Source organism: Perognathus longimembris, chromosome 6 (genome assembly GCF_023159225.1).
Source record: "Perognathus longimembris pacificus isolate PPM17 chromosome 6, ASM2315922v1, whole genome shotgun sequence".
Classification (NCBI taxonomy): Eukaryota; Metazoa; Chordata; class Mammalia; order Rodentia; family Heteromyidae; genus Perognathus; species Perognathus longimembris.
In genome coordinates, this window is record NC_063166.1 from 73767909 (window position 1) to 73786515 (window position 18607).

An 18607-nucleotide genomic window follows, 5' to 3' on the forward strand; every position below is an offset into this window, starting at 1 on the left:
TATCTAGGTCATCTAAGTGAGAAGACATGGCCATCTTTATATACTTAAAACATTACCTCGTGTGGATGCTAACAGAAGGCCAAAGCTAGGTGATCTTTGGTGCTCTTTCACAAATAGCACTTTGTGGTCAACAACAAAGGTGCAACTATCCCAAGTGATAGTAAGGAAAAGAACAAGTGCTACATCAAAAGAAACTATAATATGATATGAGGTCATAGTCTCCCTAAATTCCAGTTCTACACTAATTGACTGAGCAAGTCTTATGTTTATACAGCAGTCTTCCAGAAATAAATTAAATACGGCCTATGAATAGTGTTCACAAATCTCAGGTGTTTATCTTTCTAATACACATACACACTTACATAACTACTACTCAGATTCAGGTTACATAATCTTTCCAATGTTCTGGAAGATCTTGTGAGTTCACAGAAGTAACCACCATCAAAACTTCTACCATCACAGTAAGTTTATCTGTTATTAGACTTCATTCCTTGTTGTTGTTGTTGTTGTTGTTGCAGTAATGGGTTTTCAACTCAGGGTCTTTGCTTGCTGAGCTATGCCTATGGCCCTGATTCATTTTTTTCTTTACTAGTTATTTGAGAGAGTCTCAGTTCCCACCTGATTGTGCCTGAGCCTAAGCTACAATCTGCCCGCTTGAGGTTTTTTCTTTTTTTAAAAAAATAATTACTTATTAATTGTCAAAGTGATGTACAGAGGGGTTACAGTTTCACAGTAAGGCAGTGGGTACATTTCTTGTATAATTTGTTACCTCCTCCCTCATTCCTCCTTTCCCTTTTCCCTCTCCCCCCACAAGCTGTTCAGATGGTTTACAACAAATGGTTTTGTAAGTATTGCTTTTGGAGTCATTTGTCTTTTTATCCTTTATCTTTCGATTTTGATATTCTCTTTCCCTTCCCTAGTTCTAATACTAGTAAATACAGTAGCCAGGGTACTCAGATGAGATACAGTATCACTGTATCCGCTTGAGGTTTTCTGTTGCTGGAATGGTACACACCAGTGTCTGGCTCCCCTCTGTGGAGATGGAGTCCCACAGACCTTTTCTGCCTGGGTTGTCCTGGAACAGGAGTCCTCCTAATCTCAGCCCCACGTGTAACTTAAGGTAGCGGGTATCCATCACTGTGTCCTCCATGGAGACTCTTGTGCTTAGGTTGGCCTCAAATCACTATCGATCTCAGCCTTTCAAAGAACTAGGATTACAGGCAAGTTGTCTTTACAACAGAAATCTAGCTAATCCCAAAGTATGTAATGAATGTGTATATTGATTAGTATATGCTAATTGTACAAAGGGGTTTCACTGTGATATTTCTATACATTCATATGCTTACTTTTCTTTGGGGGAGGGTCAGTTGTGGGGTTTCAACTCAGGGCCTGGGCACTGTCCCTGAGCTTTTTTTTCAAGGCCAGTGCTCTACCACTTTGAATCACAGTGCCACTTCTGGGTTTTGAGTAGTTAATTGGAGATAAGAGTCTCATGGGGACTTTTCTGTCTGGGCTGGCTTTGAATAGCAATCCTGAGATCTCAGCTTCCTGAGAAGCTAGGATTACAGGTGTGAGCCACTGGTGCCAGGTGCATATAATATACTTTGAAGAGATTTTCTTGATAGCTCCAGGTGGATACTATGAGCTATTTCAAGTTTACAATATTTAATAAACTCTTGATCTGTTCTTCTAGCTAGATCCCTCCCTTTCTTCTGATCCCTCTGCCTACAGTCTGTTTTTGAGTTAAAATAAATTCTTTTCAGGTGATTAGATAAAAATTTCTTGTGTAAAACTTGACTTTTTCTTTTTATAAACTGTATCTGACTGGCCATGAAACCTGTGGAATCTTCCTTCAAATCATGTCCAGAAGCCAGCCCGCTACTCATCTTCTCCACTGTTCCACCCAGGTCCCCATCACCTTTGTTTCTACTTAATTATTCCCAAGAGCCTCTGAACCAGAATACAATAGAACCCCACTTCTATTCTTACCTCATTAGTCTATTCTCGTACAAACTAAGTCACTCTTCTTACACTGCTTTACCAAAGATTTCTCTCTAATTCAGAGCAAAACCCAAGCTGAGACATGCGTGTTATCCCAACTATAAATAGGAAGATTGTGGTCCAGGCAGGTGGGGGGGGGGCGGGGAGGAAAGCAAGATCTTATTTCAAAAGTACCCAGATATTTGGCTCAAGTAATTAGAGCAGGTATGAACTCTGAATTCACCTTTCCACAGGAACAACAACAATAACACCCACCATAAAACAAAACAACAAACAAAAACCCTGTAGGGTCTGTAGGTATCCCATCTGCTACCTCTCAAGTCTCCTTGACTGTTTGTCATAGGTAGGAGTCATGATCCCACTTCAAGGATAAGGATAGGTCATTCTCTCTATGTGAAATGTTCCTTCTCCTACATGACCTCTCCTTTAACTTTTAAAATTCTCCACTCAAGTAGAGGCATCTCAGCCCACCTTATTGAAAACTGCAACTTCCACCCTTGAGCTCCATGCAACCATGTCCTTTCCCCTAGCATTTGTTGCCACTGACACAGTTTTTTATTTCTTTTATTTCTTTTTTCTTTTTTTAGGCTAAGCTTCTCCCTAGCTATTTATACCTTTGGGAAATTTTCAGTTTAGCCCTTTGGCCAATCATTTCATTTAGGTGTCTGGAGAAACAGAGCAGTGGAGCATCTGCTGCAGGGTTCTCTTCTACTTGCTGTAAGGCCCCCTCCATGACAAGACAGACTTTTGCCACTTTTGTTTCTTGGCAATATTTGTCTCATTGAAGTAGTTCTTGATACATTATATGCTCAATAAGTATTTCTTTTAGGAAAACTGAGACTTAGGTGCCAGTGGCTCAAGCCTGCAATCCTAACTACTTAGGAGGCTGAGATCTGAGGATTGTGGTTCAAAGCCAGCCCACGTAGGAATATCTGTGAGACTCATTTATAGTGTTTCTATTTTTAAAATACAGTTTAAACAAGAGTTATACCAAACTCTCAGACCCAAAAGCAGAAATATCCTGTGTGCCTTCTCCCCGAAGGGCTTGGCCCATTGAAAAGCAGCAAGCTTCTCTCATTTTCTTGCTTTTCTTCATAGTTTTGCACGCATCCTTATATACATCTCTGAATAACATACTTTGCTTATCCTCTTTTTTAGCTCCATGTAAGTGGAATCCTATTGTAAAAATTCTGGGTGGAGGAGAGAATAAAAGAAGCGATGGTGACCATCAAAGCACTAAGCACAGAACTGGGTGTGGTGGCGTATGCCTGTGTTTCCAGCACGTGGGAAGCTGAGTCAGGAGAACTGTGGGTTCCAGGCTAGTCTAGGCAACACAGTAACCTGGGCTATATTCCGAGACTGTCCAAAACAAAAGAAACAGACTTGCTAAAAAAAAACAAAAACACCACTGAGAGCAGACTTTAAAAAAATTCTATCTTAATGAAAGGAACAGGAAGCAGCATCTGTACACATCAAAGTAGACAGGAGACTGGAAAAGCAGGGTTTCTTTCCCTAAACAGAAATTGTGCATAAGCACAATCGCCTGTGTATAAACATTCAGTGTATACAGATACACACAGTTTATATAAACTAAATCTGCCTGCCAAACACACTTCCATAACAACCATCTGTTCTTAACCACTTGGAATTTTCTCAAATTATCCTTCAAAAAGACCATCTTAATTCATTTGCTTGTATGTCAGAGATTCATATGATTTAAAATTTTTATCCTTAGAGGAAATTCTCAAAATCTTGCAATCCCATTCACCCCAATTTCAACTAACCACGGAGAAGAGGTCTAGTGGAAGGCACATTGGTTTTTAAAGCAATTGGTTATTCACTGGGTACCATGGAAGATTCAGAAGTGCTGCCTAGTGCTGGGATTCAGGGGCTCACACTCATCCAGGGAAGGCACAGTAAGCCTCTTTGTCTTAGAATGTCCTAGATGATAATGGTATGACTGTAACTACAAGTTCAACTGGAGTTCAGAATGTAAGAATAGTTTGGATTTCACAGAATAGGTGAGGTTTTGTTGGGCCCTGAAAAATGATGGCTCGCAAAAGAGCAAGGACAAAAGGAACCTGACGCCAATAAGAGTCTAAAAGGTTCATATCCAGAATACAGAGTAGCAACTTGTCTTAGTAGAGTAAAAGCATCAAGAATGAGGGGAACTAGAAGAAGGTTAAGGAGTAGTGTGTGGCTGCATCTGAAAAACAAAACAACAGACCCGCATTCTGCACAACACAGCAGTTAATAGCCACCTCAGATTCTTGTGCAAGACACTCCCAACTACCAGAGGAATTTCTGGTATTGCTCAGTTAGTCTAGTACCAGGTGAGGGAAGGCAGAGACCTGTAGCAGGGAACTATAGAACAGTGTGCTGTAGTGGTCTGAACACTGGCCTCCGCGCAGAAGGTGGCAGCAAAGACCAAGGACACACTCAGAGGAAACAATCTAAAGGGAAACAGTGGGAACTGACGGTCCTGCCCAGCGAAGACAGGAAACCATCAAACGTGGCTGAGTGGACAAGTGCCTAATGATGAAGGGCTCAAACTGGCCCCATTACAAAGGTACACCAATGCCAAACAACAGAAGGAACTGGGAAGGAGATGGCTACCAATGGGAAAACTAAGGTCCGCATAAGAAAATGGAGAAAATAGGAGCCTGGGAAAAAATGTTAGTATTTGTCTTGCCTTCCTAATCCCGGTATTAAAAAAAGTTTACATAATGGGTTTAAATTGATCTTAATCATTCATTAAATATATAAGTACAACTAAGTGGAAAGCTTTATGTTAGCTACTACCTAATAAACAAAGTTCTACCTATACTAAGTAAAAACTATGAAAAATTAAACACTGGTGACTCTCTTGCACTAGCTTACAATCTGATTAAGGAATTAAGACTAGTCCTCAACACAGTATGGGAAAGGCACTAAGGATCAGAAGAGTCTGAGTGAGTGGAGCAAACGTTCCGGTTACCTGGACTTTGGGTATAAACACAACAACAATAGGAACATTACAAAACATAAGACAGAGTGGTAAAGAGTGATTTCATCTGGGTTCCTGGGGCTTACTGTAAAACATACACACATGGTTGCTTAACCACAGAGCAGCTCCTGGTTTAGGAGAAGGTGACAAGAATAGGCAGGTATTCAAAGAACAATAGCAGGACAGTGACAGGGTTAAATGTACCTGTGCTCCTGGAACTCAAAGGAGGGGCAGGGAGGCTCAGCATGTCAGGCAAGGGAAAAGGCCAGATAAAGAGGGCACCAAAGGCCATGAGCTGAAGGAAGCCTCATTCAGACTCAAGTCTTTCTTTTCTAAAAGGTAACAAACATACCAACTACCCAAACTGTCAAAACCAGAGTTATAGAAAAGTCTATACACTTTAAGTGTGTCACAGAACTGTGAAGGTCTGTCGGTGATCCAGGCACTGACATTTGTTTAAGAAAAAAGAAGGGTGAGTCATAGCTAAGTGTGGTGGCACACGCCCCTAATCCTTTCTACTTGGCAGCTACAGGAGGATCAGAACCGGAACACAGACAAAAGGGCAGAAGGTGGTAGAATGCTGGCCTAGAATGGGGAAGGCCTGCGTTCAATCCTCAGTACTGCTATAATAAAGAAACAGCAGACTGGCAAGCCATATACAGTAAAAATCATTTGCTACACGATGGGACAGACACATAAGCTTTTCGTCAGCTGCCCTATGCCCATCTGCCTGTATCAATACATTTGTATATGACCCATGAACAATGCTAATAAGTACTCAAATGGCCCTTGGAAGAAAAAGGTTCCTCAGTCCTGCCTTAGAAGGAAAAAGAATCTTGATAAAGATAGATAAAATTTCCTTGATTATTTCTGTCAGAAGAGCCACTGCTGCTCCTCAGGTATCAGGGGGAGAAGTCATAACAACATCTGAAATATGGTAAATAGCTTAGTCTAAATGGCTATCAGGAGAAAATAAAAATCTCTTGTAGTGTTTTAACTATCAAATCAACCATAAAATCCTCAAGGAAAGAAAACCAATTACAAAGCATCACATTCTTATCACCCCATGACAGTTTTAGCTGTTTGCTTGAAAAGTACTGCAATTGAAATACATCAAATTGTTACTCCATATTAAGTATTATATTCATTAGTTCTATAACCTTTAGCAGAGGTATAAAACGAGCTATTCTGAATTAGTTACTGATTAACTGCTGCTTGATCACTCCAGGTTAAGTGAGGACAATAACCCCTGTTCTATGAAAAGACAATGAGAATGGATGTGATGGGAGTGTAACGATAAGAAAATAATCAAGGATGTTGCGATTACTGATTTCGATACCTTGGTTATTGTATATACATTTATTGGAACTAGGGAAGGGAAGGGGAACATCAAAAGGGAGAGACAAAGAGTAAAAGGTGAACCAATACAACAGCAATACTGACAAAACTCTATCCCATAATCCAACTGTACACCTCATGGGGGTGGGGAGGGAAATGGGGAGAGGGGAAGGAGGGAGAAACATGAAGGAGGGGGTAACACGTTTGATAAGAAATGTACTTACTGCCTTATGTATGAAACTGTAACCCCTCTGTACATCACTTTATAAATCAATAAATAATTTTTTTAAAAAAAGAAAATAACCAAGGAGCTTCTGTGGAACACACTAATGTCCGTGAGAGTCAGGCATCGGAGCTACTGCCATTCTGTGTGTAAAGAATTCTGCCAAGTCAGCAACAGAGGCTCCAGAACAGACAGCCTGCGTCCCAGAATGTGCTACTGGCAACGATGTCCTTCCTGCCTGCACAGCCTGCTGCTGCCTTTCGCCTTTCACTTCTTCTCTAAAAACTCTTTAGCACAGACCACCTCCTTTTCAACATTTAACCTTTTTTTTAATCTCATACCTCTGTACCAAGTCCTAATGCTATTGTCTTTCTCCTTAACAAGGTGGTCAAGAACAACTGTGAAATCAAACGTGCCATGAAGCCTTCTGCCCCTTGTCTCACTGACATTACAAAGGCTATGCACCGCAGTGGACAGCGTGACTCTTCCTACCTCTCACCCCTACGGCCCATCACTCCTCAAATCACACCCCGGCATCCACTCATACTCTTCCATTGGTCATGCCACCCACGCTCATCCTCTGGCCAACAGTACTGTGGTGCTGCTCAGGAAAGGTCCCTCCTAAGTCCTTTCCACACTCCTCTGTGTAGCCTCTGTACCAAGCAATATTTCCAGGGCTGCACTAAGCACAGTATCAATACAGCCACGTGTCCTTTCCACTAAAAGCTCTGTGGAGGAAGAGCCATACTTTCTTATCCCTGTGCCTCAGGACCTTGCCTTGCAGCACATTCTCAATATACTTCAGCTGAATCAAAGTTCCACCTATAATTGCTAGTTTAATTCTCTGAAGAAGTATTTCTTTCATACAAAATTTCTGTATTCTAATGAAAAACACAACAAAATCAGAGACCAGGCGTGGTAGCTACAATGACACATTAAGTTCCCATGAGGGAACTTAAAGGATCTGAAGCAGAAAACTAGTATGATGGCATAGTTATCTGTGTAGACAAGAGCAGGGAAGATTGCCTTAAGAAGACACTGTTTTAGGTGAAATTGAACCCATAGTAAACCAGCTATGGTAGCGAGCAGTCCAAGCAGAAGGTACAGGTAGGTTCAGAAAGAGGTTAATTCATTAAAAGACTAGCTTTTTGGGTGGCAAAAAATGAGAAGGTAAACAAACTGATCTAAAACGGCTCTGGTAGGGGCTGGGAAGGTGGCTTAGCGGTAGAGTGCTTACCTAGCATGCACGAAGCCCCGGGTTCGATTCCTCAGCACCACATAAACAGAAAAAGCCAGAAGTGGCACTGTGGCTCAGGAGGTAGAGTGCTAGCCTTGAGCAGAAAGAAGCCAGGGACAGTGCTCAGGTCCTGAGTTCAAGTCCCAGGACTGGCAAAAAATAAAAAATAAAATAAAATGGCTCTGGTGGAAGAGGGGAAGGGTGTGATCCGAGGGTACTACAGTACACAGTAAGGAGCCTGAAAGTTATTCTGATTAACAGGAAGTCATTCAAAGGTTGCCAGCAGAAGTTAAGATGTGTAGGGCTGGGAATATGGCCTAGTGGTAGAGTGCTAGAGTGCTTGCCTCGCATACATGAAGCCCTGGGTTCGATTCCTCAGTACCACATATATAAAAAAGCCAGAAGTTGTGCTGTGGCTCAAGTGATAGAGTGCTAGCCTTGAGCAGAAAGCAGCCAGAGACAGTGCTCAGGCCCTGAGTTCAAACCCCAGGACTGACAAAAAAAAAAAAAAAAGATGATGCTTTATATGCTTTATCAAAAGTCACAGAACTCCAAGGCCAGGACACTCATGCAGAAGCCATACCTCAGCCTGCCACGCCAGTGTAGAAGCTGAGAGCGCAGATGTTCGGCCAGCTCCAAGAACTGCGATTGTTTCCCCATCATCATCCACCACTTTGAAGTCTAGGTCCTCGTTGTATTTTCTGCGCTTCACCTGCCGGCCTGAGCGTCGCTTCTGCAAGACAAACACACCCATCAGAGCAGCTCTAGCTCAAAGGCAAAGGCTTGCACACAAATACCCTAATATAGACTAATATGGCAAGCAGAGCTTCTCACCTTACCAAAACAGTCTCCTTTAAATACAACTCTCTTAAGAACTAAACTAAATTCACTCTGAATGGGATCGGGCCGAGTGAGGGAGAGAATAAGAGACCAATCTTCAAACCCCTGAGGATCCACTAAGAAGAAGGAATTTTCTCAAGAGTCCAGGGAGGTGGAAGTGTGCTTTATCAATGGCAGTATATTCTTTCTCTTTTCTGCAATAGCCTTTTCTCCTATACAAGAGGGATGGGAAGAACTCTACCATTTCTGAAGTCTCCCCTAGCATTAACTATAAGCTCAGATTTTATGACAAAGTTGGTATTTAATTACTTTGCTTGAATTCACCACATCTACTGCAAATATTTAAAAATATACCAATTTTATTAAGACTTCCTTTGAGGATCTGTTAACTGTTTGAAATGTAAGGATGGCTTAAGTGTGACAAACAGCAAATCACTAGCTAAGAATTGGTCTGTGATCCACCAGCCCATTTAGAGACAACATACAACAAAGCAGTGCAGGGACTTTTCCCCACACCCAAGAGTATGACACACTTGGCCTCTACACAATCTTTATACACAAGAGCAGAAGTATCTCAAGGAACTATTTTTACCAGCTGGCACAGTCTCACATATTTCAACCTTAAAAAATAAATCTAAGCAAAATATCACTTTTTTTCCCCCTAAAAGATGACCCCTGAGTATCTCTCACATTCTCACTGCTTCTTCACCTTGTTACCTCTTATAGTTAACTCCTCCCTCACATCCACAGACAGATCCTCATCCTTTAAACATGTAACCTCCTTGTCAGATCCTCTCAAGGCAACGTGCTTGTCCTTCTGCTAATCGGCAAACTTAACAGCCACCAGCCCCAGCTTACAGGAAATGAGTACCATGATTTTGTACCTGCCTACAGTGAAGATCAATGAAAAACTGAAGGGTGTCCAGCTAATCCTGGAAGGTACAAGCAGGTCGGTCTTATTCTAAATGATCTCCTTGTAGCACCGCAGATAAGATAAACTGCAGTGGATATAGCACTACCAAATGTTAGAATTCATGTCCATGAGCAGTTACCTGAACTTGAGGAGGAAATCCCCACAATTGCCACAAGCACTCCTTGGCACACATTAGAAGCTGAACTGGATGGGCTATTTCTTGTTTCTATATCTTTACTATTTTTGGCACAATGAATTCATCCCTGACTTTTCCAGCATCTGGCATTACAAAGCTGCCCTGGTGCACACTGGTCTAGCATTACCTTCATGGCAAAACAGACCCCCGTGAGCCTTGCCTGGTCTAGCTCATCTCACTTTACACAGCAACTTCCTAATATGCTACTCTAAAAGAAGAAAGCCGGCACTCCTAAAAATCTGGGAAGTTGTTAGCATGGAATCAGGCTAGAGACAGCCTGTGTGTGATCTACCTGCTCACCCAACAGTAAAAGCCCAGCCCCGGTCTGCATGTGAGGACGGCAGGCTGGAGACAGTATAGAGGAGCACCAGCCATCCAGCAGCTATACCCTCCAGCAGGCTCCCAGTACTAGCTGTACCTGGCTGTCTGCAGACTCAGTGGACTCCTCAGGACTCCGCAGGGACGGGTTCCGCAGGCCCTGATCCAGCTCTAAACTCTCCAATGTGGTTTCACTTTTCCTTTTTCCTTTCTTCTTTCTCTCCACTGGGGTTGGTCCTTGCTCCTTGCTACAAGGAGAAATTCAGAATTAAAATTGTGGGGCAGTTTTCAAAACTCAAAATTACTCATAGGATTAAGAGTTATAAAATAACACCCTGGAATTCTAGGACCAGAGCAGGATTCCATGGAGGATCTCCAAGTTTCTTCCCCTGAAATGTACAGGAATATGGGAAGAATGTAAGGATTGGGGCAGAATTCACTTTATTATACCCTTATAAGGACTACTTGTATAACCAGATAAGAATATCTCCCAAAGATCTCACTTTCAGTTTAACAAATGTTTTCAGTGTTGTTACTGTGAAATGAGAATGCTTCACAGTAATAATCACCAAATTACAATGTCTCTTTAAGTTACCTGTCTTTAATCTGTCCTTTTCTACTGAGCATGGTCTATGAACACAGCGAGCACCAGGAACTCCAAAATGAAACAAATACTGTCTTGGCTTTTAACAAGCATATAGGCATGAAAACCCTGTAGTCTACCTCCAGCCACAGTCCAAGCAGCAGGAACCGGGGTGCTTCATCAAGGACAGAAATGGACAAAGACCACCCATCTTGCAAGAAAGAAAGCCTTTTCTAGAAAGCCTTCCCTGATCCCGCTACAAGATAAACTCTTCCCCACATTCTCTAAACACTTCAATTGTGCTTTGCTTAAGGTAGTCAAACTCTGATGTTTCACCAAGGTTAAGTCATTAACCATGACATCAGGCCGAGAACTCAAAAACTACGTATAGTTCTCCTGGGTGCTATGGCAGTTAATCAACAAACATTTATGGGGTGAATTAATATTTTATACTTCTCTGATATCTTATATTAGATTCTAAGTTCCTAGAGGAAAATAGTTAATTAGGTTTTACATTTCTTATGCCTTATACAAAGCAGATATTCAAGCTAATCCTCAAAATTTTAAACAGGGGAGTACTGGATACATTTATGGATGGATAGGACTACTTGAGTTGGAAAGAGTTGAAAAAACTTATTCGGGCAAGGATATGTAGACTTTTGACAGACATTGGTAGAAGAAATAATAAAAATAATCAATAACACTAATATAGCTAATATTTCCTGCAGACATAATTCTGAGCCCTTCACAGCAAAGCTATGAGGCAGAGGCAGTATCTATATTCTCATGTATTTTATTGTGAGGCAGCTGAGAGTCACAGTGAGAATAAGTCAGATTGGATTCAAAACTAACAAGGCTAGGACTCCATGAAGAAGGTAACTAACCTAGGCAAGGTCTGTGTGTGTTCTTGGGGAACCTCCACTCTATTTGTGGGGAATGGAACAGCATCACAGCCACAGTTCATAAGACATTTGTGTGGCTGATGACCAGCACGCACATGTGGTCACACTATGTGACCAAGCCGAGAGGGAAAATTAAGGACATTTGAGGACAGTTTACACTTCTCCCCATGGGAAAAAGGCCACAACAGCAAGTTCTGTTAATAAGACTGAAGATCTACACTAATACAACAAGTAAAGGTGTGGATGCTTTGAAGGGCCCAGCAGTAGCAGAACTAGTAAGACTTGAGAAGTGACAAAGTTGAGGTCCAGGAAAGAGACAACAATATTAACTCTCCTCAGGAGAGTTAATGCTCAATGTACAGGAATACACTTCACCCCACAGCCCAGCCAGGCCAATACGAACTCAGCCCATCTCTGATATGACAGATTGAAGACTGGCCTGTCTAGCTGCTACAATAGTTTGCCACAGTGATGACTATTCTGGGAGTGAAATGCCAGGGGTCCTGCTACTTTAGAGGATTGCAGATTTTAACAAGGGACTGTACCCTCAATAGGGGAAATGGGGGAGCGAAAGTACTTCTTTTTTTTTTTTGGCCAGTCCTGGGCCTTGGACTCAGGGCCTGAGCACCATCCCTGGCTTCTTCCCGCTCAAGGCTAGCACTCTGCCACCTGAGCCACAGCGCCACTTCTGGCTGTTTTCTGTAAATGTGGTGCTGGGGAATTGAACCCAGGGCCTCATGTATAGGAGACAAGCACTCTTTGCCACTAGGCCATATCCCCAGCCCGAAAGTACTTCTTATTAGTACGACAAGGGACTCAGACCAAGCAGTTTTAAAAGATGCTAAAAATCCACAGAATACTTATCTCAAGAGGATAATTAGAATGGTTTCTCATTTTCAAAACTGTACAGGAAACTGGTAGGATGGCTTGTGCCAATCATCCTAGCCACCTGAAGTTCCAGGAGAGCCTGGGCAAAAAAATTTCACAAGACTACTTCAATGGAAAAACTTGGGTGTGGTGGCACATTCTTGTCATCCCAGCTACACTGGGAAGTATAAAATAGGACTGTTGCAGGCCCGAGCAAAAAGTGAGACCCTAACTCAAATTGCCAGTGCAAAAAACAGTTGGATGCGTGGCTCAGTGTCAAAGCATATGCCTTGACAGTGTGAGACACTGAGTTCAAAATGGGAAAAGCAAAGTGCGAAGCAGCATCATTTTGTGTAGGGGGAAAACATTACAAACACACTAGGGTAAGAGAGAAACAGTAACTACCTACAATGGACATGACTCCTACACAAGGGCCAGAGAAGGGACATTTCCCTGAGCACAGAGTTGACTTGTGAAATATCTTAAAAAGTCTACATATTAAAATAAAACAATAATAACAAAAACTACCACCAAAACCAAACCCTTAAAGACAAAAATAAGCTCAAATGAATCAGAGTGTTTCAAATGAATAGCTAGCTTGATGCCATTTCATGGTGGGATTCCCCCTTCCCCCTCCCCAATCTTATGGACTTATAGATGTGGCACGGACTGTATCCTTCTACTTTTGGGAGAAAGAAGGTATTACAGTTTGGATCTGAAGTGTCCCCAAAGGCTCATTCATTAGTTGGAAACGTGGTCCCCTTACCCAACAATGGTCAGACATAAGACTCTGGGGAAATAACTGGATCATGAGGGCTCTGACTTCATTCAAGAATGAATTCCATTTATGGCTTCATAAGAGCAATATGTACATCTAGCACTCAGATCTTGGTTTCTCCTCAGAGAAATAGTAGATTCTGGAAGGGAAGCAGCTAAGCCTGAAACATTTTGCTATGTCAATAAATAAGGAAGTGCCTGAAAACATAAAAACCTAAGTGGAATGTCAAAAGGATACTGGAGACATCTTAAAGAGCTCTTACTGTCCATTCACCCCTTGCCCCCCCCCCCCATGGAACCATTTATATACCAAAGTAATTGACACAGTGAGAACTGATTACACCACTGAAAGCTACAGAACTCCATACTGATGACAGGCAGATACAATGAATAAAAGAGAGAGAAGTGAAAGAACTCGTACTTAGTAGAGCATATAAGTGATATGTGGAGAGGAGGCAGCAAAGGAAAAGAATCATTCTGTAACCACCACAGAAAAGATAGGCCTGAGTAGGTGAGGTAGCTCATGCATGTAAATCAAGCTACCTGAGAGGCTAAGATTGGCGGGATTGTGGTTTTAGGCCAACCTGGGCAGAAAAGTCTATTAGGTACCACCTAAATGGAAGTTGAGCAGGATAGTGCATGCATATTATAGTGGTTAGCAAAAAACAGAAAAATCATGGTCCAAGTAGATGCCTGAGCAGGAAGTAAGATCCCATCTCAAAAATAACCAGAGCAAAAGAAAAGAAAAAAGGCAAGGCTGAGTGCCTGTATCACAAATGTGAGGCTTTGAATCCAAATCTAGATATCACCAAAGAAAAACAGTAAGAAAAAAAATATGGGTCAGTTCTAAAATCATCAAGGGATGCTAACAAGTTGATAAGGCGCAGACTATTTGTACACTCTTACAGTTCCTCCCTACAGATTTCTTATTAGTCATAGGGAACACAAACAGAAACTAGATAATAGGTGAAAGAATACTATGGCCTTTTTTTTTTTTTCAAGCAAAGGCATACTGGAGTGTATAGGGAAAAAAGACGATACACACAGTACCATATGAATCTTATTTTATATAGATACATATTATGAGTATGTTTTAAAATAACTTATTTTTATATATACCAATTCCACTGCCCAAGTGGACACTGCATTTGTTCTGCATCTTTTTGTGATACCCAACACTGAAGTCCAGGCTGTTATGAGTAAGCACAGCTCAAACTGGGTTATGCTATCCTATTCCTTTTTATCACCATGATCCAAGGACAGACACATGATTCAGCCAGCCAAGCCAGGGAGTCCTTCTAAAACAATAACTTTTCCACAGGAGTACATAGGAAAATAAATGCTTTCCTCCTAGGTCAACAAGTTGTACAGCTTTGAGTCTATAGCTGCAGATAGCCAGGATTCAAATCTTCAGAAGCAAGCATTTGCAAAGGCTGGAGCTGTTACCAGAGAGGTGCAGAGATGAGTTGGGGACAAAGAACCTTGGTGGAATTCTCAACTAACACTCCTGATTTGACTCCTAAACCACTTAATCCCATTTCTAACTTACTTTAATTCAAGTTAGGGTTATGTTGCTTGTAACAGAGTTCTCAAAAATAAATACAAAGGCTTACCTAGTACTATCACCATTTAATGGCACTTGAGTCTAGCTTTCAGTTAGAATTAATAGAACAGGAAAAAAGAAATGGAAGTCATAAGGTTTTTGAGGCTAAAATATCTATTTTCACTAACAGCAAAATCAAACTTAGTTTTATAATACAAGATATATTCACCCTAAAAACACACCTACTGTATATATATGTATATATATATATATATATATATCACAAAAACTCCCAATAAATAAATTATACCATACAGGTAGGACAATAATCAAGTATAACTACTAAGTTTATCCAAAAGCTATCTTATCCTGTCTTCTACCTGGCTTTGTGAGACAATAAGACTATACATCTTGATTTATTATAATTTATATTTGAAAAATAAGTATTTCCTGGCCTATGCTATAAGCTGAAACTAGCTGCTCAGCATGTCAACCAATATGACAGAGAACACTCACTCGCCCTTCTCATTCAAAAATGCAGTGACATCTCTTACACCTTTGAGGAATTCACCACTTGTGTTCTTCTGAGAAAATATAAAAGGAAAATAAAATAAAATAAAATATGCTTGGGCTGGGAATATGGCCTAGTGGCAAGAGTGCTTGCATCCTACACATGAAGCTCTTGGTTCGATTCCCCAGCACCACATATACGGAAAACGGCCAGAAGGGGCGCTGTGGCTCAGGTGGCAGAGTGCTGGCTTTGAGCGGGAAGAAGCCAGGGATGGTGCTCAGGCCCTGAGTCCAAGGCCCAGGACTAGCAAAAAAAAAAAAAAAAAAAAAAAAAAAAAAAAAAAATGCTTGGTCTATTACACTAAAGCTGGAGTCCCTTGAAAACATTTGTGTAAATACATTTTAGTCTTTCTGCCTTAAGTCTTTTTTCATCTTATAATTCCTTCCATATACAGCTCAATACTCACTTGTGAGGGACTCCCTCTGGATCCTAATCAATCATCTCAATCTTTTCAGCTATTCTGCATGCAGTCATACCAGGTTTTTCTCCTGGTTTACATTTCTGTCTGTTTCCTGAAGACATGTAAGGCTGTTTTTCTAACTTATGAGTTTGTCAACTATAGGACTCATAGACAATACTGCTGTGACACCATCCTTCCTTCACTAATCCACTGGCAATAAAAATACACACAAACAAGGCAAGACACACTGCCAGCACAAAAAAATACAATGGTAAGTAAATGACCATGCATTTACTTAAGTCATTTACTCATCAAGCACTAAATCTGGCAACTATTTCCTTATAGCTCTGGTAAAGGTCTGTGATGCTTGGACCTAACCAACTCAGAAATCTGGAGATAAAGAGAGTAAGAACTCCTTGAGTTTTTGCCAACACTGGAATGAAAACAGTCCAAGACTCCAGAGGAGAGTTGTTTCTGTCATTATCACTTACATTCTTCCCTACTCATACCTAGTGGTCCCCAGTGCAGAGTCTCTACTCAGAACTTACACAACCTTTATGTTTGTCTTCTTTAGTCTAAAAATGGAAGAAAAAAAAAAGTCAGAAAGAACTCCATCAATGGAATCTCATGAGCCTAAAACCAGCTTCAGAAAAGATCTCCACACTAAGTAAGGTCAGGATATGTTATGCCCACCTATACTTCACCTCTCCTGTCTGCAGTTTGGTGGATAAAGTCAACTGAAGAAGTAACAAAAGCCTGAATATGACCATAAGCCAGCGGGAGTTCTTTAATCCATTTTATAACTGGATTCTGTTGATAACCTCCCAACTGATTTATTAGTTAAGAGACAGGACAAAGGGATGCGACTTACCACCACCGCTACTACTACTGACTGCCAATGTACATAAGGTAACACAGTACTTCAGAAAAACTGGCCACTGACTTCTGGCAAGATGGATTGAGGGAGGAAGGGGACAGAAGTCTGGAGATCAGAGGCAGAGCTCTATCCAAACATTCAGTGAATCACTTATGATCATTAAGAATTACCCAGGAACTAAATCCGTCAATGCTCAAAACAAAGAATGTACCAATGTATGAAAAAAATCAAAGAACATAAGAAAACTAGACTTAATTACTAACTTTTGAAAATTAATTTCATACCTAAAACTCTGATCAGTGGGATTATTAATTAAAGGGAACAAAACAACACTACAAAAATGCAAAGGAAAAAGAAACAGTCCAAAACCATCTCTAGGCTACACAAATTCTGCAATTATAGGTCAATGTCATAGAGCCTAAAAACAAAGAGAAAATCTGGTGTAACTGGTCCATGTTCCTAAAGAGCAGTCCATTCATATGTATCTGCCAGGTTCCTCTCAGGGGAGCACTCCTGGATTTCTTTTTTTTTTGGCCAGTCCTGGGGCCTGGACTCAGGGCCTGAGAACTGTCCCTGGTTTCTTTTTGCTCAAGGCTAGCACTCTGCCACTTGAGCCACAGCGCCACTTCTGGCCATTTTCTGTATATGTGGTGCTGGGGAATTGAACCCAGGGCCTCATGTATAAGAGGCAAGCACTCTTGCCACTAGGCCATATCCCCAGCCCCACTCCTGGATATCTAAGCTTCAGGGGTTCTGCTGTCTTCTAAGTTAGAACCCTCAAAAGTACAAGCACTTCCATAACTCATTCATATTATTTAGCCTAATCAGATCAAAATCAAAGTCATCAAATTAACACTATACATGACAAAGCCTTTAAGTTTTTCATTAGTCAGAATCTTGATTTTGATTATACACGTGACAATCTTGTTTTGTGAAAACAGTTCGCATTCTCCCTAAATGGAAAGTACAACCATGTCCGTATATTGTTTCATATGCCACACAGTCTAAAAGTGAATCCCTATAAGGAGAAGTCAGTAAAATGGTAAACATCAGAGACCAGTGGCTAGAAGAGCTCAGATGCCCCTGCTTTCTATTGCCTCCCACATCCAAACCAGATCTGTACAATCTCCTCTGACTACCTCTACTCTCACACACACTATCCAATTTCCTTACAGTGTTCTACAAAACCACATAAATAACCACCAGTCCAGGAATACTACTTCTTTAAACATGGTTTTACACAAAAGAACTACTTTGGATTATTTTCTAAAGTAATATGGCAGTGAAAATTGTTGGCAGAAACCAGTTACTATGCCCTACCATTCACATACTGGAGATCACAGAGTGTCTTCCCTAGGTTAGCTGAGAAACAAAAGTAAGTTGACGTATGTGTATGCCTGTGTGTGCACACATATCCTGGTAATGAGGGCTGAACTCAGAGCCTTACTCTCTCACTTAAGATTTTTTGCTCACATTTGGTGTAATACCACTTGAGCCAAACCTACAATCTGCCTTTTAGTTGATTAATTGGAGAGAAGAGTCACAGACATTTCTGTCTGGGTTGGCTTTGAAATGTAATGCACAGATCTCAGCCTCCTGAGTAGTTAGGTAGCAGGTGGAACCTGCTCTCCAAGTTTTTCACTAGTCAGAATCCTGATTTTACCTAGCTCTCTAATATATTTTACAGCCATTCTTTGCAAATTACATCCTAGCATCCCTCCCAACCCCTCAGCCTCTTCAGTACATAAAAGATCAGCAGAAGGGAGTGAATATCATGAGGCAGCATTTCTACTTTAATTAGGAAATCATCCATCTGGCTCCAAACTGTCCTAAAAGAGAAATGGGCCATCTAGTAAAGTTCAAGTCACAGCTCATCGCCCTTAAAAAAGCTATTTCTCTAAAACTTACCTCCTTTGAGTCTGACCCAACACGGGTGTGGTAGGTGTCTTAGCATTCATGTCAATGTCTCAGTCTGCATGAGGGCTCTTGGTCTAGCATGACAGAGACACAAATATCTTGCCTCTACAATGCTCAG

General features: G+C 41.2%; 1 protein-coding gene across 4 annotated transcripts in view; it reads right to left on the reverse strand.

The window, feature by feature from the left end:
- The window catches only part of Chd6 (chromodomain helicase DNA binding protein 6), a 140874-nt gene that overhangs the window by 74651 nt on the left and 47616 nt on the right, over positions 1 to 18607 (reverse strand). For all 4 annotated transcript variants that reach the window (XM_048349357.1, XM_048349354.1, XM_048349355.1 and 1 more), the window contains 2 exons: positions 10153 to 10300; positions 8369 to 8518 (listed from right to left, as the gene is read on the reverse strand). In XM_048349357.1, the coding sequence (XP_048205314.1) occupies positions 8369 to 8518; positions 10153 to 10300 (298 nt within the window). The remainder of the gene's footprint in view (positions 1 to 8368; positions 8519 to 10152; positions 10301 to 18607) is intronic.